This window comes from Pinus tabuliformis, chromosome 6, assembly GCF_031772625.1.
Source record: "Pinus tabuliformis cultivar Carrire ecotype Pingquan chromosome 6, CPIR1, whole genome shotgun sequence".
NCBI lineage: Eukaryota > Viridiplantae > Streptophyta > Pinopsida > Pinales > Pinaceae > Pinus > Pinus tabuliformis.
Window position 1 is genome coordinate 35,800,627 of NC_142292.1, and position 27,666 is coordinate 35,828,292.

Below are 27,666 nucleotides of genomic sequence, written 5' to 3' on the forward strand. Positions count from 1 at the left end.
AAAAGAATTTCCAAGAGGGAAATTAGGACTCAGAGGGAGTCCAGAAGAGAACTTCCAAACGGGAAGTAGAGACTCAAAGGAGTCAAACAGAGAACTTCCAGGAGGGAAGTAGAGGAGAATCATGGCACTACACGGGGTAAGAGACCAGGATAGTGTTGGAAATACTGAGAGGGGGGTGAATCAATATTTCTTTTCAATTGTTACTTTTACTAGTTAGATAATTTATATTTAGAACACAAAATGAACAATAAGAATAAATTATTTTATTAATATAATCTTTACAATGAATCAAGTACAATGTATATAGGGCTCCAACCCCAGATGAAGACATCGATCTTCAATCTCCCAGGCTCCAACCTAGTGCCAAGCACCAACTTGGACTTTAGTGAGGCTCCGACCTCTAGGGCACCAACCCTATCTTCTCAAGGCACCAACCTTGCGTTTAGAGGCTCCAATCCCTAGGGAACCAACCCTTCTCTGGTACAGGCTCCGACCTGGTTTCTTGAGGACACCGATCCTCTAGGGCTCCAACCCTTGCTTAGTCAAGGTATGTTTAGTTGTACTTCACGATTCCTAATGTCTTCTTCACCGAGCCCTTTTAATCTTCAGCAATGCCTTAACGTAGTCTCCACGTCATGTCATCAATGACAACCCTGATCTTCACATGAAGGTGTCTCCACAACTCTTCATGGTACCCAAACAAAATCTCCAAGGTCACATCATGAAGGCTTCATCATGGTCTTCGTTAATCTTCAATAAGTTACTCCAAAGGGGTCGGAACCAAACAATTCTTCAAGTGTTTTACAATGATTTCAAGTTTCAACCAAGGAGGTCTGCAGTGGTTCTCTAAAAGATGTCTCCAATAGGCTTCAATAGGTTTGCATACAATGCCCTTCAACAAACTGATTCAACAAGACTTCAAGGACCCTTCAATAAGATGTCTTCAAATGGCTCCAAGATCCACAACTCTAGGTCTTCAACACTCCAACAATATGTCTTCGCTGCATAAGTTTAGGCTTGAAAGTCTTGCTCAAAGTGATGCCTTAATTATGATTCAAGTGGTCTTCTTAGAGCTGCCTTCAATGGCTCTGCATGGCTAATCCTATGCTTTCAGGATTTTGGGGTTTCACTTATGGGATGTTCTTCCTCCTTGAGTATGGTATGATTATTTGATCAATGCTCTTATTTCCTTCTACTTGTGTTATTATATTATTTGCTTCCATATGCTTTTAGACATATGTTGATGTAGAGCTACCTTGCATTGACGTGTGATTTAGGAATTTGCTCTAGATATAGAATGTTCTAGCTGATTTTAAATAAATCCCTAGAACTCCTTTATCATTGTTTATTTCTAGGTCTATATGGAGCTAATCTTTGTTGGAATTTTGTAGAAAGAATACCTTAATTGGCTCAAGCTTCCAGCATGAGGGGGTGTTCTAGGAGGAACCATCCCACTCTTGAGTGTGCATTTGAAGGAACTCTCCTTCTTAATTCTCATAGCCTCATCATTCGAATTTTCTTGCAGGGACCCTAGCATTGGCTTGTAGACAAGTCAAGTTTAAATCCAAATTATTTCTTCAAATATCTTGCTCTTTCATTGATTCAAATTTGTTATTTAGAGCTTGATGATGGTTGAGCGAAGAGGAGAGTCCTACTCATACTCTTTAGCTTAGTCCCTTGTAGATTAGTTGTACATATTTTATTCATTTGCTTGTTTGTTTTCTACTAACATTTGATTTGTTTTGCAACCTTTATTTTGAGCCATTGGTAACTCATTCTTGTGGCGGAATTGAGAGAGCAAATACTTGAAACTTCTAACAATTTCTTGCATGGCATTTGGAATAGGATTGGAATCTCTCCTTATGAGGCCGAGAGCATTTGAGACACCTAATCTCTTGCAAGGTCGAGAGCTCCTAGAGGGAAGCATCATACCTTGACAAGGTCGTGGGCTAATAGAGGCAAAGCCTCTCTTCCTTTCCGTTGATTGTATCTTTCTTGGTGACTGATTGGTTGGTGCAAAACAGTCCTTAACATTTTCAGATTTGAAAGAACCCCTCTTGTAATCTTAAATTGCTAAGTTTTGCCTTTCTCAAGGAGGAGATCTAGCTCTTATAAGTGGCATCTTTGTAAAGATTCCCCTTGACTTTATTGGAAGCACTTTGAGAGGCTCTTTTCTTGTAACAAATCAATAATAAAATCAATTTTGTTTGAGGGAGCTTGGGAGATTTTCCCATGGCATCCCACCTCCTAATTTAGAAGGAGGACTCTTTCTTGGGTGGATTGATTTTCATAGTTGAGTTTCTAACTCTCATGTTTAGTTCATTTGCATGCACTCTACTCTGCTAATCTAATTTGTTCTATGCATGGTTAAACTTCACACATGCGGGACATTGGATAAACCAACGCTCCATGTGTGTTTCGTGACATGGACTAGCCACCTCTCGTGGATCCTTATCTCTGGCGATGCGATCATTGACTAACACCTGCATGTTTTGGTTTAGCGGCAATCGTAATTCCCAACAAGTGGTATCAGAGCATAGGTCACGAGTTCGATACACACCCGGCTTGTGTTAGGGGGGAGATTGTTGGACATTGGATAAACCAATGCTCCCCGTGTGTTTCGTGACATGGACTAACCGCCTCTCGTGAATCCTTATCTATGGCGATGCCATCGTTGATTATAACCTGCGGGTTTTGGTCTAACGGCAATCGTGATTCCCAACAACACAACACTCATATTCTTTTTCATTTGCAATTTGAACTTGTCAAGTTTGTCATTTCATTTACCAATTTCTTGTATTGTGCAATTTATTGTTGCTTAAGCTACAACACTTGCAAAATTTTTTAGCAACTCGTTTATGTGCCTTTAACTTACAACACATCACAAGCAAGTACTTTACATTTTCATTGGCAACTTTGATTTGTTCACTAATTCAATCTACTTTACTTGGAAAGTGTTTCACAAGCTATTTCCATACATGCTTCATCATTTCATGTCAACTTATGCTTAACTGTCATTTGGATTATTATTGATCTCTTTTGGAGCATCTTGTAATCACTTTTACTTGAAGCAAATTGCAAAATAACAATTAGCACATTTACCTGCAAGCAACTTGTGGAGCTAATGGTCTCATGCAATTTTCATCTGAAAGCTTATGACTTGATGTTTTAAAGGCATTGAGCTAATTTCCATTCGTTGTTTCCATTGAATTTTGAGCACCATCATTATTAAAAGTATTTTGTCATCAACATTTTTCTTTGGAAGCATCTCACTAACATTCAATCTTTCACTAAGCATTCTAGAATTAGTCTTGCATCTCTAAAAATTACCTCCAAGCATAAGTTTGGTTGTATAGACACTTTAGGACAAATATTTTCCTGATTTTTCTACCATTTGGTACGGAATAAGGTTCTTATTGAGAAATGTAACTAGTGTCAGCCTTCACAATTGTATTTGAGTCATAATGTAAGAGTCAAAAGAAAGAGAAAAAAAAATTATAAAAGAAAAATTAGTTTTAGCATGGGTTTCATGCTTTATGTTTCTAGGTGGTCAAGCCTCTATTGAACGCTTCTAGGTTTGTGTCATTGTCATTATATTATAAACCCTTATTAGGCTCCTTGTGCCAAAGAAAGAAAATTATTTGATGTAATTTAGCCATCTACACCTCCACCATCAAGTCAGGATGCCTACTATTCATGTCGGCCTCAAGAACAGATTGAAACCACTATAAATACCCTAGCATTCAACCTGAAAGAAGACAAGCAAGTGCAAGCTCAATCTACAACCTTCCAAATAAGGAATAAGGATGTCAAGAAGCCAAAAGAAAGAAGGAAAGGCATAACGAACAAAGGAGATACTTATCTAATGAATGAGAGTTGAAACAATTGTCTTTTTGCCACAGAATCGAAGTATTGCAGAGCTACTACAGGGTCGAGATGGACCAACAAAGTTGCAGGGTCAATTTTGTGATCGAGCAACGAACTTGCAGTCTATAATGGAGCAATAAAGTTGCATGGTCAAGACAGTAATAGAGAAGCGAAATTGCAGAACTAAGGGAGACCTTGTTGGCTTGTTTCTAAGGAGCACACTTGCGTTGACTTTGGAAGTTTGACTTATCTTCATAAAAGGTTGCCTTGATGGATGGAGGGACGTCTTGGTCTTGGTCAAAAGGTCTTGGTTGTCTCATTTGACTTGGTTCTACTAGTAGAAGAGTTTGACTGGGTTTTCCCCTTATAAGGGGTTTTTCCCTAGCTTTGAGCCTATCCCCGGTGCCCTATTGTTGCATTTGTGATCTTCTTGTTTGGCATTTGTCTTGATGATGAAAAGAACATAACAATAATGATGAAGAACTAATATGATCACAAGAACTTGTCAAAGTATAAGAGAAATCAAACTATATGTTGCCCTATTTCTCAACAGTTCCAACCACGTGACCCTATAGTTATGGAGGTGGTTTTGTCCCCCTGTGGGAATGAAGGCACATGGGACTTGTAAGGAATTTGGTAAGGGTATTGTTAATGACGAACTAGTGCCTCCTCAGCCCATTTTCCTTGCAAGCCACCCCAATCTCTACCCTTTGGTAAGAATTTGAAAGGGGAATTTCTCACCTTAGACTAGGCATCTAAAATTAACCAAGATAATAGCATTTCACTTAGTCTAGATTTAACATCATCTTATCGAGTTGTTTTATGAACATCTTCTATTCCACTTGCAATATTGTCATATATCTTTTGTACTTGTCATTTTAAAACTCACTTTCTCATGGTTATTTGATGTCATTGTACATTTATAGTTGAGCATTTCCTTTACAAGTGCAAGTTTTATTTACTTTTACAAGTTATATTTCCTATTGCTCATATTTCATATCTTCATCTAATAGTTGTGACGCAAGGAAACTTGTCATTGTAACTTGAGTTTCTATTTCTATCTTGGAAGTACTTGTCATTTTATCTAAGCAATTATTTACAAGTCACTGGTTTATAATCTTATTTCTTGGATGTCATATGGATCATCATTGAATATATCTTTCATATTGCTCATACACATACATACTTGTTTATAACTTGAACCAAGTTATCTTTAAGAAGTAGTTTCATTAACTTTAGTTTCCTAGAACTTGTTGTTCCAATAAGTTTCATTTCACTAATCACCCTTAGGGACCACCCCCCTTAGCTTAACTAGGAGAGAGCTTTAATAGAGAGAGTCGAGATTAGGTGACAGCCCCTTCTCTGAGTTTGCCACCAAGAACAAGCCTTGTGAGCTTGAGTATTTTTCCCACATTAACCTAGGTGTGCAAGCTAGGTGGCAACAGGGCACAATAAAAGCAATCATCAAACTTCCAAACCCTTCAATGGTTAGGTCTTCTATGAGACTAGAAAGTCTTCTGAATATGCAACACTCTTCCATGTTAGCCTTTTGCTGCTAAACCCTAGGTAGGCCTTGGTATCTCATTGACATGAAAGAGACAAAGAACATGTAGACAGGAAACTAACCAAAACCATTAATTAAGGAGGAAAGGCACAAAATACTTATCTTTTGAAAATGATCAGCCTTTAATTAATCCAAGGACTCACGCATCCACTTTGTCAGCTTCATCTTTCAAGAAAAGTTAGGTCCTTTTTAAACTTGAGCTATAGGATCATTTTTCCCATCTTCCATTCCCAAGATCTAGGACTTCTTTCAACAAGAAGGAAGATTTCCTTAAGGGTTAATATCAAGATCCCCAAAACTTGTCAACCTAAAAAAAAGTGCAAGTTCTACAAGAATGCATATGTTAGTTACAAATTACATGATTGTTAACTATATGCTTTCCAAGGATCTTCACCAAGGATTTTAACTCACAAGAGAGAATAGTCTTAGCCAGTCAATACATCCTTACAGACCCTCATCCTTCAACAGCTCTCCAGCAATTTAATCAATGCTTTTTAAGAGCATACACCTTAGCAAGAAAACCTAACCTTAACACATATTCTTGCCTAGATATTGAACAAAGAGAAACAACAAAATACATACCTGATCAACTTCAATCTATACTTATAGTCCTTCACTTCAGCAGATGTATGTCATCTTCTACCACTTGAGATGCCTTCAGACTTTTGGCCATCGTCCTCCAAAAATAACTTCTGCTAGCACCATTCTTGACTTGGTTCACAACATTGTCTTTGCATGGTCAACTCTTCAAGAGTATGAGCCTTGGGGATCTTATCCTTCAAACATGGATAATCTTCTACAGGAATTTTGATCCTACTAAGTCTCGGCCTAGTCACTCCTCCAAATAACCATTGTTTAACAAATTTCCGGTCATTGTTGCTATAGATTGTATAGCACAAACTTTCAGTCATTGTTGCCATTGATTACTTGTACACTTTAACTCATGTGGTGTATACTAATCATATTCCAATGCCTCTGTCATATGCTTCACTCCTTTGATATAAGTGTATCGAGCTTCATCATTGAACATGTAAACTATGTGAGTCATGTGTTATCTTAATTAGAGCATGTCCATTCCTTCAATGAGATTAAGGTTACTGTATTGAAGGGCAAGTTGTGGCCATTGTACAAGGTATAAAAGCCATAAGACAAAGATGTGAGTTACTGTTGTAGTTGATTCATGTATTCAATGTGAGCCATTCAAACGAGTTTTTGAATTGCCGAATCACCATGAGCGAGCTCTTTGGACGTATTGCATATTAATCTGAGAGTCTTAACATGATCCATCAAGATATGGTCATACCATAAAAAATTGTGCACTATTACAGTAATAGAACCACAGTCTATGCGAGCCACAAGTCACAAGTATTGTATAGGAGCAAGCTTCAAAGTGTATCCTCCAGTTTTCAAGAAAGAACCACGTAAAAATCATATATGTGACCAGAAGCGAGTGAGTCAATCCATGAGTCACTATAATAAAAGAATGAGCTAGAGTTTCTACAAAAATGTGGATCCGAGCCTCCAAGTCTTAAAATCATATTCATGGATGTCGAACTACCACAGAATAGTGTGAGGTGTGAAAATTTCAATACTGAAATCCTATTGCAACAATTGGAATTAATACTTCAAAATTTTAATTAGATTAATAATTTATTTGCTACAGCAAATACCAAAATTAATCACACTGCAACCTTCACAAATAAACTGTGGAAGAAAATAGCACTGGAAACTGAGAAAATTCTAGCACACACACATAAAATTAATACAGTTATTTTTGGACAAAAGTCCCTGGAAAAAACCCAACTTGGGAGAATTGGTGCAGCACTTGAGGGTTTTTATTATTATGCAACAGTGAGAGAGAAAATCTAAGTACAACTGGATGCCGAAATTTGGCAATCCTGCAGAGAAAAACACTGGCAAATAATCTAGTGAGGAATTTCCCTCACCCCACAAGCAAATCCGGGTTATATAAAAATATATGCATCAAAATGTAAAAGAATATATACTATATAAAAATTCGCTCTCGATTCTCTCCCGAACTGGGAGCTTCTGAAAATGCCACTCCCCGCTCCCGCTCCCAAGTAACCTTAGTCCACAGAGTATGTGAGATTAACCACAAAGCAAACTTTCCACAATGTGAGATCATCCACAGAGGAAATATATTCCACAGTAAAACAAGCATACAGAAGGGCAAACAACAGTGTGCGAGTCCACAGAAATATGCTAGGAAATACCACAGGAACAAGAGCAAAATCATGCCATAGCGATTATTAGTAGTTTTGTGAGCCTATCAGAGAGTAATCCACAGATATATTGAATCCATAATGCTAGTCCACTATGATATATAGAGTACCACATGATGACTGATTTTGAATTTTCTTCAGGTATGCTAACAGGAAGTGATCTTCAAGCCTCTATAATCAAACCTTAGCTCTGATACCATGTTGGAATTCCAGTAAAAAATGAATTCCTTAACGTGATAATTACTTGTAAGCATTATTATGATTTTTATTAGTTTATTAATCCTCTTCTTTGTAGGAATTTACAGGCTAAGTTCCTCAGACAGAACACCAAAGGACACCGCACACACAGATCACAGATCAATACACCAGTATTTTGACATGGTTAAAACCCTCAAAGAGCGAAACAGTCCACGGCCTGAGCCAACGCGGCCACTTCAGGCAATTTATTAATAAAAGAATGAAAATTTACATAAGCTTCTCTCATAGACGGTTACCCTACAAATGACCCTCCGTGCTCTTTAAATAGAGATCATGGATCAATCGGGTGTTAAGCCACGGATCAAGTGTCGGTAATACCGAGGAGAGAATGAACCGTCGAATCACTACATATCGTGACCGTCGGATTGTAAGTTACAAAATGTACATAGTAAAGAAACACACTTTACCTAACTCTATACTAGACCAAGTTATACTTAACTATTTCCTATGTGTCGGAATATCCTAACATCCCCCCTTAAGAACAACTTGGGATAGGATTGAAGGATTTACAAATATGACACAATAGGAGAAGGAAGGAGGCACTAGAGCCTATCCCCCCTTAGTGACAACTTCCTGAACTCCAACCATAAGCCGAAGTTTAGTGAACTTCGCCTCTGTGAGAGCCTTTGTAAAGATGTCTGCAACTTGATCATCTGTTGAACAATATTGCACTTCAAGAACATGGTCGTGGATGAGCTTTCTGATGAAGTGTGTGTGCAGTTCAATGTGTTTGTTGTGCTGATGTTGGACTGGATCTTTGCATAGTTGAATGGCACTTTGATTATCACACCAAATTGTAGTCGGATGTTGCTGTTGAAAGCCAAACTCTGACAGGATCTGACGAAGCCACAAGGCTTCCTTACTAGCTTCTACGGCACCACGATACTCTGCTTCTGCTGAAGAAAGAGAAATGGCACCTTGTTTCTTGCAATCCCATGTAATAGGTCCTGAACCAAGAGTGAACACATAACCTGTAGTAGACTTCTGATCATCAGGGTCACCAGCCCAATCGGAATCAGTGAAACCAACCAATAGAGGAGCTGCTTCGGCACTGTAATGAATCCCAAACTGAACTGTACCTCGAACATAACGAAGTATTCTTTTAGCTGCTTTCCAATGACTTTCATGTGGGTTTTGCATAAACCGAGCAACAAGGCCAACAGCAAAGGAAAGGTCAGGACGAGTATGGGTTAGATACAAAAATTTTCCTACAAGTTGTCGGTATAAGGTAGCATCAACTTCAGGAGAAGTACAAGTGATTGAAAGCTTGACTCCAGACTGAAAGAGAGAAGGGGCTGGCTTACAGTCTTCCATGTGAAAATGGCGTAGAATATCACAGGCATACTTGGACTGGGAAAGGGAAATACCTTCCTTGGATTGCAAGACTTGAAGACCAAGAAAATAATGTAAGTGTCGTAAGTCTGTCATTTCAAACTTCCTTTTAAGGCTAGACTTCACATGGTTTATAAGGTTGGGATCACTACCAGTCAGGATCAGATCATCAACATAAAGAACAAGAATGATAAGAGACTTGCCCACTTTCTTGGTGTAGACAGTATTGTCAGAATGACAGCTAAAAAAGCCATTTTCTAAAAGAAAGTTATCCATTTTGGCATACCAAGCTCGAGGAGCTTGCTTGAGACCATAAAGGGATTTCTTAAGCCGACATACAAGGCTGGAGTCTGTTTGTATAAAGCCAATAGGTTGTTCCATATAGATTTCTTCATGCAAGTCCCCATGCAAGAAGGCGGATTTAACATCCATCTAATGGACTTCCCATTTGAAAGAGGCAGCAAGGGAAAGAACAAGGCGAATAGAGTTCATTTTGGCAACAGGGGAGAAGGTTTCAGTGTAGTCAATGCCTTCAACTTGTGAAAAACCCTTAGCAACAAGACGAGCTTTATGTTTATCAACTTTCCCATCTGGTCCATACTTGGTTCTGTAAACCCATTTGCATCTAACAAGTTTTCGTCCCTTTGGTAGAGGAACAAGATCCCATGTATCATTTGCCAATAATGAATGATATTCTTCATTCATAGCTGCTTCCCAATCTGGAGGGCCTGAAGCTTCTGCAAAGGTGTCAGGATCATAATTCACTGAAGCTTGAGCCAGTAAAGAAGAGGCTCTATCAAACTGAGAACGTGTACATTGCTGATCTGTAGGATCACTGGCAAGATCACCTGCTGCATCCCGAGTAGCACGGACCCATTTTGGAAGCTGAGGAGCTGAAGGAGGATCCTGAGAAGGTGGGGGAGGATTTTCATCCTCGCTTTCATCATCTGAAGAAGAAATATTTTCAAAAGTAGAAGAGATAGGGAGAGGTGGCACATCCGCCGAACTAGGCTTGTAGGCCGATATATTTTCAGCAAACTTTACATCTCTTCTAATGATTACATTTTTGGACTTAAGTGGAATAAGTCTATATCCTTTGACATCTTCAGAATATCCAACAAAAATACATTTTTCACTCTTAGGTTCTAAAGCTTTATGTTTCTCATCTGGAATGTGGGCCCATGCTTCACTTCCAAAAACACGAAAGTGACTTACATCTGGTTTAATTGAGCTCCATGCTTCTTCTGGAGTGATGTTATTTAAAACCTTAGTAGGAGTGCGATTTATTATGTAATTTGCACAGTTAATTGCTTCTGCCCAATAATTAAGACTAAGTCCTTTAGATTGAAGCATACAATTAGCCATTTCCTTTAAGGTGTGATTCTTCCTTTCGGCTACACCATTTTGTTGTGGAGTATATGGAACAGTATGTTGCATTTGAATTCCATTCTCAGTGCAAAAGTTGATGAATTTGTTGTTAACATATTCTCCGCCATTATCAGATCTTAGCTTAAGAATTTGATGTCCAGATTGTTTTTCAACAAAGGCCTTAAAGGCCAAGAACACGTTAAATACTTCACTCTTGAGTTTTAAGAAGTATACCCAAGTGCGTCTGGAGAAATCATCAATGAAAGTTAAGAAATACTTGTAGCCAGAGAATGAAACAACTGGAAGTGGACCACATAAATCACTATGCACAAGCTGTAAAGGGGTTGAGGCGTGCCAAGAGGCACGTTTTTCAAAACTGTCCTGATGATGTTTTCCGAGTACACATCCGGAACAAACACCATCTCTGCAAGATACCATTGGAAGACCTTTCACCATATTTTCTTTACATATATTCTGAAGAGAGCGATAGTTTAAGTGACCAAATCGCTCATGCCAAAGTTTGCTCACTTCATCATTATGAGCAACAAATACCGAGGGAAGATTTGATGACCCAAAGTTTTGAAACTTATACAACCTTGTAGAATCATCAGCAATGCCAGTAGCTAAAATCTGTCTAGGATCTCTTAGGTCCTTAATTACAACATCGTGAGGTGAAAATTCAACGATTTTACCTTCACCTGAATGAGTTATCTGATATACAGATAGAAGGTTGTGGGATAAGGTTGGAACACATAATACATCATTAAATTGACCATTGTCTATATGAACAGTTCCAGTCCCTACAACACTAAGAGATCTATCATCACCAACATATATATTTTTGGTGTTACAATCATTTAAAGAAGAAAACATGGCTTTGTTTTTGGCCATGTGATAAGAAGCTCCAGAATGAATGAGCCACTCATGAGAATGAGAAGAAGAAGATACATTTAGTGCATAGCCAAACCGAGATGCTTGACAACCACATGCAGAAAGTGCCATTCCTGAAGATGAAGTTGAAGTTGAAGAGTGCTCCAAATGGATATTATGCTTCTTCATTGTTGCTTCCAAGGCTTCCATCTTCTTAAAGCATTTGGATTCTAAGTGGCCATCTCGATTACAAAAGTTGCAATGTCTATCAGTCTTCTTCCCTTTGTTTTTATTTGTCTTATCATTTTGTTGAAATGATTTTTCATTTTGAGGCTGAAATTGCTTAGGACCCTTGTTTGGTTTAGGACCATTCCTTTTAGGATACAACTTCTTAGGATTCTTTGAATTTGGTTGCTGCTGGGCGGCTAACGCTTTCTTAGAAGAGTTTCCAAGATGAAGAAGACCAAGGTGTAAGAGTTTTTCTTGTTCTCTTATTAAAGAATCACAAAAGGAATCAAAGGAAGGGGACTTGTAGGCTTGTCCTTGAGAAATGAAGGTTTCTCTTGTAGAATGGAAGGTGGAAACAAACACAGAATAGGCTGGTTCCAACTTAGTAAGAATGGAGTAGATAAGGCTACTATTTTCTTTCTTAACCTTAACACCTTCCAAGAGAAGTCTAAGGGTCTTGAACTTGGACAAAAAATCTTCAATGCAAGAAAAATTATTGGGGTCCAATGTAAGCAACTCATTTTTAGTTGATGGGCTTTAAGTTCATTTTTAATTCCAAAAACTTTAGTGATCTGTTTCATTGCTTCTTCAGGAGTATCAAGTTCTGCAATATGGAATCTAAAGATCTGGAGAAATAGACATCCCTATCAACCCACGTGCTTGATCTTGCCTATTTTCCCATTTAGCTGCCTTATCCTCATCTTTCGGTTTGGTTTCTTGGCCTGAGGCTATTCTGTAGAGACCTTTACTTCTACATAAATCCACAATGTAGGACCACCATTGGAAGTAGTTGGTGTTGTCAAGAATAACTTGGCATGGACTTTCCATTTTAACAGAAACTGAAGCTATAGATGCTGAAACTAAGTGTTCCAATGGAAAGATCTCGAAAAATTATGCTGTTTCAAAAAAAATAGTTCTGAAAACGGCTTCCGGATGAAGAAGTTATGGCTTTTGGAAGAAAATTTGATGAAGATGCCGACGAAGTGCGGGAATGTGCAGAAATGAAAAATCCACCCCCACAAAAAGGAAACTTGAACTCAAGACCTCTACTCTCATAAATTAGCTTTGGACCAAGTGAGCTATACAAAAAGTTTGAGAGAGAGAGAGAGTGGGGGGGAGCTTTGGGTTGCATGCTTTCTTTGAAAAAGCTCTTTTTCCCTACAAAACAAAAAACACAAAACCCAACACGGACATACAAAAAAAACGAACCTTGCGGCTCGAAGTTAGCTTTAGCCGAAAACTAAATATTTTCCTCAATGTTTCTGATTTTCCGAGATCACACTAAGGCGCAGCGGAAAAGAGCATATGCATGAGAAAAATCCTTCTTTTCTGTTTCTGATTTGCCTAGATCGCACAGAGTCGCGTGGCAAAGAGCATACGCAGAAATGAAAGGTATAGATCCGGTAATAAAAAAGGCTAAATAAACCGAAACTCAAATAAACAGAGAGAAAATAACTGTAAACTGCAAATAAACACTGTATACCTCCAGATCTTAAAAATGACATAGCTAGAGCTACCGGAAACCTTTTCGCATGAAACGAAAGGGGTTCCTCACTGGAACAGATGCTCCCAACACAATAGAGAGTCCTCTCGGCCCGAAAGTAGTCAGAAACAGTAGATCTAGGAAACGACAGTCGGATGCAGTTCTACCGGCTTCAGATTTGGATCACCAACGGACGCGGCCCTCAAATAGCTTTGATACCATGTAGGAATTTACAGGGTAAGTTCCTCAGACAGAACACCAAAGGACACCGCACACACACAGATCACAGATCAATACACCAGTATTTTGACATGGTTAAAACCCTCAAAGAGGGAAACAGTCCACGGCCTGAGCCAACGCGGCCACTTCAGGCAATTTATTAATAAAAGAACGAAAATTTACATAAGCTTCTTTCATAGACGGTTACCCTACAAATGACCCTCCATGCTCTTTAAATAGAGATCATGGACCAATCGGGTGTTAAGCCACGGATCAAGTGTCGGTAATATCGAAGAGAGAATGAACCGTCAGATCACTACATATCGTGACCGTCGGATTGTAAGTTACAAAATGTACATAGTAAAGAAACACACTTTACCTAACTCTATACTAGACCAAGTTATACTTAACTATTTCCTATGTGTCGGAATATCCTAACATTCTTCATCAAGCAATTATCATTAGAATGCAAAAAAATTAAACAAGAGACAAATGACACTAGAGATTAGGCTCCAAGCCAGGGCAAAACCCCACCAATGGGGAAAACCCATCAATTCTTTCCTTATAGAATCAAGAGAAATCCAAGCCATATAACCATTGTTCCAAGTGCCAGGTCAGCCCTTCCACCAGTCAACATCTGCTTTCATATTGTCCTTCGTAGGTTTGTCCATAGATCTTTCCATAGAAATCCTTCACAGTTCATCATAGAGAAACATTACAGAGTTTGTATGCCATCACAGAGATAGCTCCGCAAGTGCTTGGGTCTAATTACAGGGATCCATTACAAAAGCTCGCTTTCCATCATAGAGAAGCATCACAAAAGCTCACATTCCACTTTAGAAAACATCACAGAAGCTCGCATTTCCTCTTCAGAAAGACATCACAAAAGCTCGCATTTCTTCTTCAGAAAGACATCACAGATGCTCGCATTTCTTCAGAAAAACATCCCAGAAGATTGCATTCTATCACAGACGACTGCTACAGAAGACTTCCAAACTTGTTCCCAAATGGAAGACCACACTAGTGAAAATATATAGTGTTTCTCCCACGACCAAAGAGGTGCCTCTTCATCATAGCCGACCTGTTCAACTGGGAGGGCCAACTTGGCCACTTGGACAGTCAAATAAACTTACAAGAAAATTTTAAATTTCTTTTGCTTTTACAAGGCCAAATGGAACAAATTACAATTTGATTTTTCTTTTATTAAATAAATCGTCTTATTCACTTAGTTATGAAGACCGAACCTAGTTACAATTTCCAACAGATTCCAGCACAGATATATAATTTGTTGCTTAAGTTCCAGGATTTTTGGACTGTATTTGTGTATGAAAAATATGCATGTACATATTTTTTCCTAGAAACAAAGTTTGTGTGTGGGAAGATGCAACTAATCACAAGACATAAGCATCGTCATATGGTTGAAATATTACAACAACAAATGTATAACACCAATTTGAAAACATGAAGAATCATCACTAGAATGATTTCTACATTGTGCACGAGTTATAACCATCAGCAGTCTTCAAGTGCTTTGAGCATAAAATCAAAAACCAGTTTTAAAAGAGAACACACTTTAATTGTTTAATTAAAATCTGAGTATGGTTTTAAACATCTTCCGAAAAAACAAGTGGTGCACCCTGAGATCCACTACTCACAATAAAACGCTCCCAGAAATCTCCAAACAGAGGCCTATCAATGGCCTTCAATCTTTCCTTTGTTGCTGCATCCACACTTACATAGAGCTGCAAGATTGCACTGCATGTCAGATACTAATGTCCACTGGCAAACATTTACATTGTACAAGTAACTTTCATCCAGAATCCTTTTGCTGCACATGGAACTTTCATACCTGGGTTACAGGCTTTAATGATTTAATCGCCTCTGGAAATTGAGCATTTGTCACTAAAAAGGTAGAAATCCGCCTTCTATGCAATTCATCAATCAGCGTGTTAATCTCAGGGTACATGATAGGCTCACCCACAAGAGACAGAGCACAATGCCTTGGAGTCAGGCCTTCAGTCAACCTTTCCTCCTTCACCCCTGCAGGTAATACAACTATTTTATCTTCAGTCAAACCTAAAGAATGGAACATGACAGGCAGATAAAGCATTGCTATATGTCCGAAAATTGGAATTTGTGCACTGCCAGTTATCAGGGCTAGGGTATGTGCAGTCAAAAACAATACTATTATTACAGGGTATTGTTAGTTAAACTACATTTGAAATATGTTTCCAGCAATACATATCAAAGTTTTGAATAGCAACTGGAGATCTCGATTGACCAAATACTTAAGATGGAAGATTTCTCTAAAGGTTCCTATATATGGAACAGTATGCAGAAGCCCAAGTATAAAGTGTCATGATGTTCTGGCAATCACTGCAAAAGATTACAGAAAAATGTCAGGAGTGTTAGTATGACTTCACATCCATGGGAGATTTCCCTAAAGTTTCCTATAAATGGAATAGTATGCTGAATACCAAGTATGAACTGTCAGGATGTTCTGACCATCACTGCAAAAGCTTAATAAAAATGGAAGTGTTAATGTGACCTCACATCCAATTCATAATGCATCCTTGCTGAACTTAGCTTTGTTTAATCTGTTTTACATAAATATTCATACTAGCTTAACACCATCTTCTATTGTCACTTTATCTTCCTTCACCCTGCTAAGTACTATGGGAGAAAAACCAACAAACATAGTGTCCACATATCCCTAGTCCAAATAGAATGGAAGGGACTAGATAACACTCCAAAATCACATTTTCAAAGTGAATACTCATCACCTCTTTCAAAGGAAACTATGTAGTCCAATCAGTGCACACCTACCTGGAACACCTTTCATTTGTTTTATCATCTTAATATGTTGATCAATAGCACCTTCAACAATCTGTAAGGGATCATCCATTTTCCAACGCCAGCTCTTTCCTACAGGATTGGTGTGATGTCTCCAGCAAAATACACACTTATTGGCACAAGCTAAGCTAGGTGTTGCTTCCATGCACCTGTCAATTTATTGCATTTAGAACTTGATTTCAAGTGTTTCCAAGGGAAAAATCCATACCAAATAGTCATCAAAATCATAAATGTACTTCAGAGATGCATGCACAGAAGAAAATAGGTATTTGGTAAATTACAAAGAAAAGAAACCACAGAACAAGGTGCATGGTTAATGTAACAGTCCCCTAAATGGCTACCAGACTTTGAAACACACAAAAAAACATGCAAAACTAGCATACATACAATACCTGTGAGATATAAAGCATGAGGAAAGTTGAATAGAACAAACAATGTTAATGCTATAAATTCATTCAAAAAAAGTATAGTGGACTAATACAGTGATTCAAAGTGCTCAGAAACCAAGTGTAGTGGAATTAGGCTTGATTTCTCTACTTGCTAAATACTCGTGAATATTTAGATTTCTTCTTTATTATTTGTTGTCTTCTTCATCAAGCAACTATACAAAATGTTCAATCTTCCAGGAAAATAAAGAGACAAAAGACAAAAAAAATTAGGCTCCAAGCCAAGGCAAAACCCCAGAAGGGGGAAAACCTAACAATCCTTCTCTTATATAATCATATTAAAATGAGATACCCAAGACCCAAGACCAAGACCAAAAATGCCAAGTTAAACCCCCCTCCAAGTCACCTCCAATGTCAATGTCAATGATGGTCAAACTGTCCCAAATCTGGTCTGTTGTCACCTGAATTGTACACCCAATGCGACAACGCTTAGGACAGGGTCTGTCACTCTGATCCCTGCCCACTTTGTTTAAGCTATCTCCTAAATGCAGGTTAAGGGTGGTAGTCCCTATAGATGAAATGATGAGAAACTAGTTGGGAGGTAACAAGTTCAGGAGATGCAACTAAATGTCCTAGCAAATTGAATTAAAATTATGTGACAAGTATGATTATTAAGCACGACCAAATCAAATTCTTAAGATATAAATGATAGACAAGTGCCTTGAAAATAAGTACTTGCACAATAGAGATTGATATATCAAGTTACTGGATGAACAGTTGCTGCAAGATGCAAAATCTATCCTAGATGAAGTGCGGGACCTAATCTAATGTGAGCTGCAAGATCTTGGTTATTTTTAATTAAATGCCTAGTCCAGGTGAATCCCTCCTGAATTATTTTGAAGCTAGTCACACACGCAAGTTGTAGAAAGAAGTCCACGGGAAGGAGGCTAAGGCCTCATTAATGATACCTCCCCTAGAGTTCTAACCACCCAGATACCTTTGTTCCTACAAGGGTTTGCCCACAAGAGAACTGCAAGGTCACCTTTGTTAACTGCGAATGAGGGTCTAGACTCTAGACTTCTCAAATTGGGTGAAGAAGGTGGTCCTATCTCTCTTACAACCAAGCTTATGCTTGGAGGTAACTTTTAATATGCACTTCTAACTTAGAGTGAAGATGCAAACAATGTTATACTGCTTCAATGAGATTACAAAAAAGGTAAAATGCTCCAATCCACAATATAAGACCGCTTGCAACCAAGATATTTCAAATATCACTTATCAAATTCGAAACCACAAGATGACAATAGCAATAAATGAAGCACTTTAGAAAACACACAGAGATTATCCCAATGAAACAAGACTAGCAATGTTAATTACTCAATGATCCAAGGTGCTTATTAGAGCTTATTAATATGTCAATTAGAGCTCTTATTGAAGTTCTCTTATGGTTATGTTACTTAGCAATTAGGAACAACAGAGACTTGCAATGTTTCTTTAAGCACAATAGCAACAAGCACCAATAGAGTAATGAGATTGTTAACAGTGATGAGTAATGTAAGAAGAGACTAACAAATGCAACTAACTAACATAGAGATGCTATGCAAAGATGCAAGGATGCAAAATGAGTAATGCAAGAGTTAGTATGCAAAGTACTAGCTTATCCTCAAAACCAATGAGAGACTAATGCAATCATTTAACCAATGCTTTTATCATTCAATGACCATTTAAGAAGATGTGCCAAATTTCAGTGAATACTTATGCTAATCCGATCAGCCCACTGTTATATAATATCAGTCCCAAAATTTACTTGCAAATCATTCAAGACAGTACTGATTAAGCCCTTAGGTTAATATGCAGTATTCTTTAAGTGACTTGGGCTTCCTAGGATTAGTTTTAGGGCTATATCTTAGAGATTGTACCACTGCAACTTTTATATCAGACCTCTGAAGATTTGCATTAGACTTCTGAAGTAACTCAAGACAGTCACAAATAAGAGAGCACATGGACTAGAACAATGATTAAGCCTTTGAAGTTAATGTGTCATGTTCTTTAGGTGTTTTTTGGCTTATTATTGTTAGATTATTGAGCAATTATGTCACTGCATACTTCACTTCAGATCTGAACATTGATATGTCAATCAAGGAAGGGTGAGGGTAGGGAGAGAGCAAACCCCTGAGGCCTAGAGGCCTTACTCCAATGCCAAGTATGCCAAGTTGAGATACCAAAAAGGAGTGGATGGCCTTCAAAGATGAGATTCCTCAAACACCTGAGAACACAAAATAGTCAACCCTGGGCAAATTTTAATGATGAATTGAGCCCTCAAATGCCAGCGGCTAGGGTTTAGAGGCCCTTTAGGGGTTGCGGCTAGGGAAAAAGGCCCTTAAAACCCTTGCGGCTAGGGTGGAAAAGGACTCTTAGACTTGCAACTAGATCTAAAGGCCAAATTGAGCCTACAAAACTCCTTCAAAACGAATGGTAGCCCTGCAAAACCAATAAGTAGCCAACTAAGTCAAACACTTATGGATCAATGACAAATATTCAATGAGAAACCACTTCAAACCCTCGCAAAATTTGTGATTAAGCCTACAAACACCGATTGTTAGTGCCAAATATCAATAATGAAGAGATTATCAAACCAACAAGGGTTGCCGCTAGGGTTATTAGGCCTTCTTAAGCTTGCAGCTAGGCTAGGAAAGGTCAATTAGGCATACGGCCAAGCCTAATGACGCTGAAAACCCCTACGGCTACCTTCAATGAGCCACCAAGTCAAATATTAGCCACAAAAATGTGATTATATCTAAGAAATTTGCTTGCAAAACCCTTAGATGATAAATCTTTGCCAAGAAACGTTGATTTTGCAGTGAATTAAGCCCTCCAGGGCTAGTGACCTCCACAAATGAGCTAGACGTTGAAGATCTAGGACTTGGGTATTATAGATTGGAGCCTCTAGAGGCTAGATGCACCCTCAAAGGGTGAATGGTTTCTTCCCAAAGGTTGGACGGCTCCTCCTCCAATGACTAAGTACCTAAACCCTAGCCATCCAGGCTAGATCAGGGCTTAAACCCCCAAGCTTCGAACTTTTCTTATGATCTTTAAGCCTTGGCACTTGTAAGTTATACAAATAGAGCCATCCACAAGATCTAGCAGAAATTTGAAAATAAAACCCCAAATAATTATTTACAAAATGAAAATTAAATTACAAGGGTTAGTAGGGTTATATTCACAAATTATTCACAATATCTACAATAAAATTCAAGCTCTATTTAGTCGATAAATCTTTTATATCCCAAGTAGAAATTTGAAAATAAGTGATAGAAATAAATTAATAATTTTACCTTAATGCACTGGCCAAATTCCCTGCAAAACAAATCGTTAGATCAAACCAAGAAGCCAAACAAGATGAAGGTATCCACAAAGTATATGTACTTGGGGGTTTCCCAAGGGTTGAATCACCTGAAGATCTATGCACACTTTGACAGATAAATTGTTAGCTTCAAAAAGGGTTTAGATATGTTGTCGCTCAGATTGTATAGGCACACTGCGACAACGACTCAGGTCAGGGGTTGTCACTATGATCCCTGGCCTCTCTGTTCTAGTTGTCTCCCAACAACAGGTTATGTCGGGTAGTCTCTATGGAAGATAGAAATGTAAGACTCGTTGACAACCAACAAGTCCGGGAGACATGCTTGAATGGCCTAGCCACTTGGTTGATTTAGCAAGTTTTAAGAGGTTCGATTAACTTATTTATGAGACCAGTGCCTTATGGAGTCAAATTACTTGCTTTAGATCAATTATGAACTAGGTGACCGGATGAACAATCATTGCTTAATGAATGTTTATCTATCCTAGATGAGATGCAAATCCTACGAACTAGGTGAAATGCAAGAATATTGGTTTATTTTAATTATATCCCTAACTAAGTATATCCCTTGATCTTTATCTATATTGAGCCTAGTCTCTAAAGTAAGTGGCAGAGAGAAGTCAAGGTGAAGAAAGCAAGGGCTTGGTTAACGAACTATATCTTTGAAATCTAAGGTATCTGGTGCCTTCGGAGCTCCAGAGACTGTGGCTCTGACCACTGCAAGGTCATCGTTTTAAATACTAGAGATACTAGAATTCGCAAACAAAGATGGAATGGTTTTCCTATCTTTTTATCAACCAAGCTTATGCTTAGAGGTAAATTATTAATGCAAGACTAGTTCTAGAATGCAAAGATGAGATAAGTGCTTCTTATGGTGAGATTGTTTAATGTTCCTGTCACACCCATTTTTTCAACATTCCAAGGGAGGATTTTTTCAAAGTTCAGAATCATTAGCCATCAGTCTGTCATGTCATTGTAAACCAATTATGCAAACTTGTAATGTAAATTATGCTAGCACACCGTTTAATTATGTAACAACCTATGTAAGCCTATGATTTTGGCGGAAGATTTCATCCTAGGAGGTTTTTCGTCTCACTAATTCATTTGTGTTTCTAAACGCAGATGATCGGCATAGCTTTTCCTTCCAGCATCACCCCAAAGCTAGGGTAGAATTTATCGTCGAAGTCTTAAATGAGTCCTAGTGTTTTAGCCGAATCTTTTGTAAATGTGATTTAGGAATAATTTAAGCTAATTGGCTAAATTATTTTATTACAGATCACTTGGTCCACAAGATCATATTGTGTCGTGTTGATTTGGGGTAGCATCGGATGTGCTCTAGCCACAAAATTTGGTGGAGAGGTTGTAGCACATGATATCTCCAATACCCAGAAATGATTTGGGCAGATTCTAAACAGTTCAGGAGATATTAAAATAATTAATATTTTTAATGAAGACCCTAAGTCTAAACTTAGGGAAAATAAAATATTAATGTGTATTAATGTGAAACTGTGTTAGAATGGTCCAAAAGACATGGATCAAGACAGATCTAATCTTAGTCGTTGATTAGTGACTTAATCTCGGTCATTGATTTGTCAACGAGGAAAGTATAAGAGGAGGCTTGAGGGTCACTTGGAGAATACACTGAGGGAGACCAGTCAGTGCAATTTCTGGAGCTGGGTTTGTTGAGAAATTGAACCAGTGGTCTAGAGAGAAGTCAGAAGGCAGCAAGTACATAACAGAAAGACAGGAGATCAGCGCAGAGGCAGAAGATGCAGATGCAAAGCCAAAGGAAGTGTAATATTCCTAACCCACCTCAAACCCCAACAAAACTCCAACCAAATATGTGCAAATGATATAATAACCCAGAAGTGATAAAATAATAGTGGAACAGCATATAATAATGTAAACTGGAAATATAAGCAGATACAAGGAATGCAGCAAGAAATGCTAAGCCATTTTATTATATTGAGCAATAAAATGAGTACAAGAGGTGATTAGACAGATGGCACCTCGACTTGCACAAGGCAAGTGAAGAAATACTCTCAAAATGACAAGAATGGCCTCTCTGCGTGGATGTTGCTGTTGTGCTGTTGCTGTTGCTAGAAAACAAATGATGATTTGGGGTTGCTCCCCTCCTCGGAAAAAGCTGAAACTCTGGTTTCGGGCTCTACTCAAGAAACCCAGAAAGCTTTCCTGGAATGGCCGACCCCCGAAAAACACCCTCTTGGGGTTCTGCACAGTTCCTCAATGCCCTGTGCTGCCACTGAAGAAACCCCTCTAAACTCTACCTGAAACACTGCTTGAAACCCTGCTAAAATCCTCCAATGAGACAAGAGCTGGACCCCTGCTCAATCTCCCCGCATAACTCCACCTGCAAAACCCCAATCTAGCACTACTGCCAAAAGAACTACTTCCCTCTCCAAGTGTTGCCCAGACCTCCAAAATGCTGATGAAACTGTTGCTGAAATGTTGATAAAACTACTGCTGAAATACCGATAGAAATAACTTGCCCGAGCAGGCACTTGAAGTCCCCTCAGGCTAAGGGTGAGATCTCCGAACAGAGACACTCAATGCACTAAACAGTGCTGCAGACCAGCTAAACAGCGAACGTGCTCAGAAGTCGAAACGACTAGCTCAAAATGCACATAATTGAATGATCCAAAATGAGGGGGCTCCTCTCTATTTTATAGCCTCTGCCTCTCACTATCCCTAGGCTTACCTCCTCTTGCGTGCTTCTCCTCTTGCCACGTGTTCTTCCCTCCTGTGCAGTCTCTCCATGTGTCTGCGTGGGCTCCATTTCTGCGTCCCCCCTTTGGTCCCCTTGGCTCCCCTTTAAGTCACAACGTCGTGCTACCTAGGAAGTGACTTTTTATTCTAAAGTGAGTTATGTCTCCCTTCCTCACTTTTTATTTACAGATAACTATAGAAGGCAAAAATTGAACAAAATCGAATATTCCAATTAGCCATAGCTAATTAGGAATATCACAGTCTCCCCCGGCAAAATGTTGCTTGTCCTCAAGCAACTGAAGTGATGGATGCTGCAAGATCCTCTCTCTCCCAAGTGGCATCCTCATCCAGCAAATTCTTCCACCTCACCAAGAATTCCCGGACCGTCCTGCTTCGCAGCTGCCTCTCCCTGGTATCAATGATAGCCTCCGGCTGCAATACCAAATGCTCCTCGTCATCCATGGGTGGTAGCTCATCTGTCATTGTCACCTACTGCCCCAATGCCTTTTTCAGGCATGATACATGAAAAACGTTATGAATCTTGTTGCCTTGGGGTAGCTCCACTCATATGCAACCTGTCCAACCCTGCGTATCACCCTGTACGGCCCATAAAAGCGGGGCTTGAGTTTCGTAGCCCCCTTCTGCTTTAGTGACGTCTATCGGTATGGCTGTAACCGTAGGTAGACCATGCCCCCTACCTCGAACTGTCTCTCCACCCGACCCCTGTTGGCATACAACTTTTGTTGATTCTGTGTTGTAGCCATGTTATCCTTGAGAGCTCGGAGAATATCCTGACTCTCTTGGATCCAAATCTTGGCTCTGGGAGCCTTGCTATCACCAAACATCACATCAACAAAAGATAAACGATAATACCCATATAAGGCATAGAATGGTGACATACCAATGGACATGTGATGTGAGGTATTGTAGCAGTACTCCCCTCGATGTAGCCACCTCAACCATGCTCGCTGCTGCCCACTGACATAGTTACGCAAGTAGCCCTCTAGCCACTTGTTAATTATCTCTGTCTACCCATCTGTCTATGGGTGATAACTGGTGCTCGGTGTCAACTCCGTCCCCACCAACCGGAAAAGCTCCTACCAAAACCCGCCCATGAAACGGCAGTCCCTATCACTGACGATGGTCTTAGGAAGACCATGTAGCCTGACGATCTCTCTGAAGAACAGCTCGGCCACCTGTGCTGCTGTATAATGTGCGGATATGGCAAAGAAATGTGCGTACTTCATCAGCCGATCAACAACGACAAAGGTACAATCCTTGTCCTGTACCATGGGCAACCCTGTGATGAAGTCCATTGAAATACTCTCCCATTTCCCCTCTGGAATGGGAAGAGGCTGCAATAATCCCACGGGATGGCTCATCTCCCCCTTGTTCCTCTGGCAAACATCGCACTCCTGACATGCTGGAGTACGTCCTCCTTGAGGCCCTTCCATGAGAACCTCTCTCTGATGGCCCTGTAGGTTTTGGTAAACCCCTGATGCCCTGCCAATGGTGAGTCATGTGATGCCTGGAGTATCTTCTTCTTGAACTGAGACCCCTCAGTCAAGAACATCCAATCCCTATAATAGATAATCTCATCGATCACCCTTTACTTGTCATCTGCCACCTGTCCATCCAGAATCTCACATGCAAACCTGTCCTTGGAGTACTCTACTAAGAGTCGAGACCTCCAATCTATATCCAAGCTCATAAGAGACAACGTGGCTGGTCTACGTGAAAGGGCATCTACTACCACGTTGTTCTTACCCTTGACATACTCAATGTCAAAGTCATATGCTTGGATCTTGCTGATCCACTTCTGTTGCCTCTCCTGTAGCTGCTTCTGCTCCAAAAAGAACTTGAGGCTGTTATGATCAGTCCTCACCCTGAACCTGTTACCCACCAGATACTGTCGGTACTTAGCCAATGCATGCATGATGGCCAGCATCTCCTTGTCGTATATAGAATACAACCTCTCGTGCAGAAGGAGTTTCCGACTCTCGAAGGCTATAGGGTGGCCTCCCTGCATCAATACTGCGCCAATCCCCTCTCCCGACGCATCACACTCCAAAAGAAAAGGCTGCGTAAAATCTGGCAACGCAAGCACTGGGCAGCTGCTCATAACCTCCTTGAGCCTGTCAAAGGCTCGTTGTGCTATATCTGACCAACTGAATTCCACCTTCCTCGTCAAATCTGTCAGGGGTGCAGCAAGCTGCGAGAAACCTTTGACGAACTTGCGGTAGTAAGTACAAATGCCAATGAATCCTTGAAGTTCCGTCACATTTCTCGGCTCCGGCCATTCTCTGATGGCCCTGATCTTCTCCTCGTGGACCCTCGCTCTGTCCACCCCTATGATGTGTCCCAGATACAACATCTCTGTCAACCCAAACTCACACTTAGAGAGTTTGGCATAGAACTGCTACTCCTGTAAGATACGCAATACTGTCTCCATGTGCTGGAGATGCTCCTCCCAAGTCCTGCTGTAAATGAGAATATCATCAAAGAATACCAACACAAACTTCCTCAAGTGACTATGGAAGATGTGATTCATGCAGGACTGAAATGTAGCTGGGGCGTTGGTTAGCCCAAAAGGCATCACCAAGAACTCAAAGTGCCCACAGTGACACCTGAAGGTGATCTTCGGAATGTCCTGCTCCCTCACGCAAATCTGATGGTACCCAGATCTCAAATCAATCTTTGAGAAGAAACGTGCCCCTCTCAATTCATCCATCAACTCATCGATCCTGGGTATGGGGTATCTGTTCTTCAAGGTCTTCTTGTTCAGGGCCCTATAGTCAATGCACATCCTCAATGTACCGTCCTTCCTCTTCACCGACATCACAGAAGAAGCAAAAGGACTCGTGCTCAGTCGGATATGCCCAAGAGCCAACAACTCCTGGATAGCCCGCTCAATCTCATCCCAATAGGCCTTGGGGTGCCTATAGGGGGTGGTGATCACGGCCTGTATGCCCTGCTCAAGCTCGATGGTGTGCTCAAACCCCCGATCCAGCAGCTGTCCTGGTGGAATCTCCCCAAACACTATGGCATACCGATCAAGGATAGACTGTATCTCTGGATGTACCATCTGCCCTGAAGTCCCTGCCTCTGATGCACGCAACTCCACTGCCCACTCTATGTCCCCCTTTCGGAAGACTACCTCCATCTGATGAGCCGAAACAGTCTGAGGCGGATATGTGTGTTGTCCCCGTATCTTCTCATGCCTCCCTGTCTTCTCATCATCCCACTCCATCTCTAGGGTCTTCCAATCTGTCGTGACCTTCCCTAGAGTGATAAGCCACTGAACACCCAGTATCATGTTGGTGTCCGGAATATCGACCACGAAAAAGTGGTCAGTCAACGTGTAGGTGCCCATCGTCACTGAAAGCTCGGGAACATATCGAGCACACGTCATGGTCTAATCTCCTGGGACCAAGACTGAAAACCCATCGAAGCTCTCTGTCTGTATACCTCTCCACTCAACCATCTGGGCATCGATGAAGTTGTGGGTCGCCCCACTATCCACCAAAATTGATACTCGCTGGCCACGTACTATCCCCCGTACACGTAGCATCAGATATTTGGGTACTCCTCGCAATGTTGCAAGGGCCCCTCTGATAGGTGCAAATGATGCACCTCCTGCTGCTGGTGGTGGTGGTAAAGGTCCCTGTATGGCATGGTTATCTCCTGCCTCCCCATCATCCTCGTCATCCTCTTCTCCACTGCTCTCGGAGAAGACCTCAATAAAATTTGTTTTACCAGCAGCACATCTATGTCCCAGTGCCCACGGCTCCTGACATGTGAAGCACAACCGCTTCTTCTTCAACTCCCTCCTGGCATCATCATCAAGCTGTACTCGTCCTGGATTCCCCTTTGCACGTGGAATCCTCACGTCCTTCCCTTTAGACTGGAAAGTCTGTCTCTAGGGGTAAGGTACCCGTGTCCTGGGTAAGACATCCTATAAGTCTCGGGTCCTGTTGATAGCGTCCTGGAGTGTGGCTCGTCTAGTGGATCAGACTAGACCCCGAAGTGGCTCTGCTAACCCCTCAACATACATATAGACCCTCCATGCCGTGGATAGGTCTGGCACCATCATGGAGACCCTCAAGAAATTTGTAATGTAGGTCTCTGGGCACCCTGTCTGTTTGAGCCTTGTCAGCTTAACAAAATGCTGCTCTGGATCCCTCCGATCAAATCGCTCCATCAGTCTCCTGGTAAAATCGGCATATGTCGTCACTATGGAGTGCCCCAGTGTAATCATCCCATGAAACCACCAATCCTAGGCCTCGCCATCCAAATGCAACGTTGCCACCTTGATGGCCTCTGCCTCCGACATCTGGTTAAGCTGGAAATAAATGTCCAACTTCTCCACCCAAGACTTTGCCAAACTGTTTGATGAGCCATCAAACGTAGGCAAGTGGAATCTATTCGTTGCACGGTAGGTGTCGCCATCATGGTAATGCTGGTACCCTCTGTGATGGTCGCGGGGTCTGCTATCCCGCTAGAGCTGAACAAAATCTCTGAATGAGAGAGCTTCCCTGAACTCCTGCCCATAGGCCTGGTACTCTGCAAAATAATCGCCCATATGTCCGGGCTCTGCCTTCTGCTAGGCTACAGCCCCCGTGTCTGCTCCTAAGAAAGTGGGCATGGTAGAGCGTGTAGGGGCATGTGAGGCCACCTGCTACGCAGTATCACGTTGCTTTGGCAAGTGATGGGATGCACCTGATCCCTCACCAATCTAAAAAACTCGTGGGCTCTCACACTGTCTGGCCTCAACTGTCGTGAATCTCTGCCCCATCACCTCAATCTGCCTCGACAGATCCTGCACTAATTTGAAGAGTATATCCGCAAATCTCTTCCCGTCCTCATCGGCCATCTGTTCTGCGTCCACTTCCAGCTGTCTCAGTTCT

The 27,666-nt window shown here is 40.6% G+C and overlaps 1 protein-coding gene across 1 annotated transcript in view; it reads right to left on the reverse strand.

Moving 5' to 3' along the window:
* LOC149257090 (flavodoxin family protein / radical SAM domain-containing protein) overlaps positions 1-27,666 on the reverse strand; it is a 186,153-nt gene that overhangs the window by 30,766 nt on the left and 127,721 nt on the right. Inside the window, exons 3-5 of the mRNA XM_089413616.1 lie at positions 16,259-16,434; positions 15,282-15,472; positions 15,088-15,174 (exon numbers count right to left, since the gene is read on the reverse strand). Coding sequence (XP_089269742.1) covers positions 15,088-15,174; positions 15,282-15,472; positions 16,259-16,434 — 454 coding nt within the window. The remainder of the gene's footprint in view (positions 1-15,087; positions 15,175-15,281; positions 15,473-16,258; positions 16,435-27,666) is intronic.